At 37.1% G+C, this 3256-nt stretch overlaps 1 protein-coding gene across 2 annotated transcripts; it reads left to right on the top strand.

The window, feature by feature from the left end:
* The first annotated feature begins 574 nt into the window (after positions 1 to 574).
* LOC109212440 (transcription factor bHLH87-like) lies at positions 575 to 2959 on the top strand. Of its 2 annotated transcripts, XM_019376094.1 has the most exons (5): positions 575 to 638; positions 814 to 956; positions 1042 to 1188; positions 1282 to 1852; positions 2275 to 2959. In XM_019376094.1, the coding sequence occupies exons 3-5, from the start codon at positions 1066 to 1068 to the stop codon at positions 2847 to 2849; spliced, it is 1269 nt and encodes a 422-aa protein (XP_019231639.1). In that variant the 5' UTR covers positions 575 to 638; positions 814 to 956; positions 1042 to 1065; the 3' UTR covers positions 2850 to 2959. The 2 variants fall into 2 exon arrangements, with proteins under 2 accessions (XP_019231639.1, XP_019231638.1); XM_019376093.1 differs by having other exon boundaries at positions 1042 to 1852.
* The last annotated feature ends 297 nt before the right edge of the window (positions 2960 to 3256 follow it).

The raw sequence follows: 3256 nt of genomic DNA on the forward strand, positions 1-3256 counted from the left end.
AGGGGGTTAATCCTGATGTTGCATAAAAGTCACTGTGGACTGTGGTTTCTGATTCAGTACGCATGGAGCAGCAGAAGCAATATCAACTTAATTAGCAGGCATAAAAGAAGGTCGTCAGAGTTCCCAATTTCCAAAAATATGCGCACTATACTTCATTGATAAGTAAAACAACATTCAAATGTGTAAAATAAATAAAGTATTGTGTGATCACGAGGTCACGTGTTCGAGCCGTGAAAATAGTCTTTTGTAAAATTGCAAGGTAAAACCTTGTGGACCGACCCTTTCCCAAACCCCACACATAACAGGAGCTTAGTGTACCACACTGACTGCTCTTTTAAGATTCAAAAATGCATCACTGGAATCTCATGCTCCCCACCTGCAAAATTACCCTCTTAGCCCCACCAAACTGACAAAAGCCTATCTTTTCCTAAAAAAACAATACTTCTTCCGTCAACTGCTTGAATATATATATATATATATATATATATAATTTTCTTTATTTATTTAATACTACTATGTATTATTTTACTTCCTTGCGTAGTTTCTATATAAGCACGTCTTCCAATGAACATATTGCAAACGAGTATTGCACTTAAAACAAACTCCTTTCCCAACAACTTGCAATTATCTGTTACAAGGTAAATGTAATATAATCTACGCTGCTTCATTTTCCCTCTGCTAGTCTTTCTTTTGTACAAGCTTCTGAACAGTTTTGAGATTCTGATGGCGTCTCTTTCGAGATGTGATAAAAGTAGACAAATTTTTGCAGCTAAAACTGACGCGAGCGATTTCTATTTTTGTATATTATCGCAGATAATATGAATCTAAATGGTTGTTAGAGCCACTTCAACTTCGTGCAGAAGCTTAAATTGTAGCTACAGAGCAACAACCGCTGAGCTCCTTCTCAAAGTTCTTCTGTTTTGTAGGCCTACACATTCTGTCAGCTAACTTAATTGGTAAGTTTCTTTGTACTTTAGCAGTGAAAAACAGAAATATTTAATGTGAGCAAAAGCTTATCAAGTTGGAAAATTTTTCACTCAGGTATAAACTGCTAAAGGTATATCAATGGATACTCTGGATTGGGACGTGACGCAGGTCATCAGAAGCGCGTCTTCTTCATGGAAAAATCAGCAACAGCAGATGATCAAGGACAGCTTAATGATGTCTAATTCATACCTTTTTACCCCGGTCAGTAGCAAAGCTGATTCTTTGATCAATCCAATTCAGCAGCAATGTCATGATATTGGCTATTTAAAAGCGCCGTTAGCCATGATTCTTCAGGAATTTGGAGCTGCATTTGATCCAATACACGTCCTTTCTAGTTGGAACATCCCCCAGCGCCAAGAAGCTGCCACAAGATTGGCTGCGGATTCTGTGGCTGCTAAATCAGGAGCAGGTTCAAGCAGGGATTGTACTAAAATGGGTCCTTCTTCTTTTTCTCCACTAAGTAATATGCTTTACTTCGGTAATGACCAATTGGCAGCTTGTGGCCTAGTGGCTGATGATCTTGGTTCTAATAATGGCCAACTCACAAAGAGCAGGTCCCTTGATTGCTTGCTCTCTGCTAACAATACAAGCAATTACACGGACACATCAGTCGAAGATGATGGAATTTCCATGATTTTCTCTGATGATTCCAAAAGCTCGTGGAATAACAACAATGACAATATTGCAGTTTCAGCGGGAGAATCTGCGATCGATGCCTTCAACTCGAAACCCATCGATGCCAATGACAGCAATAATATTGAGTGCCCTGTTAATGAGACGGATCAACACAACAATCCAATAAGATCTTCGGAAGCAAAGCGTCACATGACCAAGAGAAGATACAATCGCGCTCTGCTCCAACCAGGTGAGAATACTAAATATGACTTAATCTACTTACACCACACTTTTAATTCCTTCATTTATTAAATCCTCTGTCCCACTATTACTATTTGGGGGGGAGACCACGATTTTCTTAAATATTTTGAGTTATTAACTATGATGACTTGTAAATTTTTTATGTAATTCTCAAATATGTGAATCTTATATTGTTGTACCCACATTAAGTAGTTTGGCTTTGTACTCTGAACCCTGCAACTTAATATGGAACGGAGGAATTACGTACTCAGAACATGCCACTTCATGTATGGGCTTAATTATTTTTCGTGTGTTAAACTTATACACTCTTGATGTCATATTGAAGTGTCTTAACTATCTCATTTAGAAACTTTTGTTAGATGGAACACACTGTTTATTAATTACTTAATCGATTATATTATGTCACATCAGATTCCTCATCCAGAGACTCTGGTTTCCAGCTCATTTCGGAAATTCAACCCAAATCCAAGAAACCCAGATCAGAAAATAAGCTTCCCAGTTCAGCAAACATCAATTTCCAGCAATCTAGTTCGTCAGCATCTTCGGCAGACGATGAGCCAGATTCAGAAGCAATTACGCAAATGAAGGAAATGATTTATTGCGCAGCGGCATTCAGGCCAATGAGCTTTGGTACGGAAGTAGAAGCGGAAAAGCCCAAGAGGAAGAACGTAAGAATATCAACAGATCCACAGACAGTTGCGGCAAGACAAAGGAGGGAAAAGATAAGCGAAAAAATAAAAATATTGCAGAAGATGGTACCAGGAGGAAGCAAAATGGACACTGCATCTATGCTTGACGAGGCTGCAAATTATCTCAAGTTTTTGAGGTCACAAATTAAAGCGATGGAAGCTTTTGGTTATAAAATAGATCCATTAATTATGACTAACATTAGTTCTTTATCTTCAATACCATTCAACTATCCATTTTCTATGCAACCCCATTTTCCTCTACAATTAGCTAATCCAGTCCAGCGTCCCTATAGTTGACGGGAAGAGGATAGGAATGAGAGGGTATTAAGTGCTTGTGTAATTAGTACCTTCAATGTGGACGCTCCAATTTATTTTTATACAATTTTTAAAAAATTTAAATTTATTAATTCCATTTCCGCTTTAACTTTTATGTGTTGTTTACTCTCTTTTCGACTAGTATTTGAATTCTCATCCATTGTACTAATATATTATGTAAGTCAAATTTATATCTTAAACTTTACTCAGTCAAACTGTTGGATGCATGAAAGAGAGAGAGTAGCATTATATAAATTTATAAATTTAAAAAAAAAAGGGAAAACAATTTAGCCTTTATAGTGCAATTAAAAAGGAAAAGCCATGCATATCTAGATCCTTAATACCGTTACTCATCATTAGAGGTGGCAAAATGGTTAAAAGAACACAGT

The sequence above is a fragment of the Nicotiana attenuata genome, unplaced genomic scaffold, assembly GCF_001879085.1.
Source record: "Nicotiana attenuata strain UT unplaced genomic scaffold, NIATTr2, whole genome shotgun sequence".
Taxonomy (NCBI): domain Eukaryota; kingdom Viridiplantae; phylum Streptophyta; class Magnoliopsida; order Solanales; family Solanaceae; genus Nicotiana; species Nicotiana attenuata.

Bases quoted from the DNA above. Each gene is read 5' to 3' on its own strand.
- LOC109212440 (XM_019376093.1), top strand. From the start codon at position 1,066: ATGGATACTCTGGATTGGGACGTGACGCAGGTCATCAGAAGCGCGTCT. The intron at 1,853-2,274 runs GTGAGAATACTA...ATGTCACATCAG, and splicing joins TCGCGCTCTGCTCCAACCAG to ATTCCTCATCCAGAGACTCT.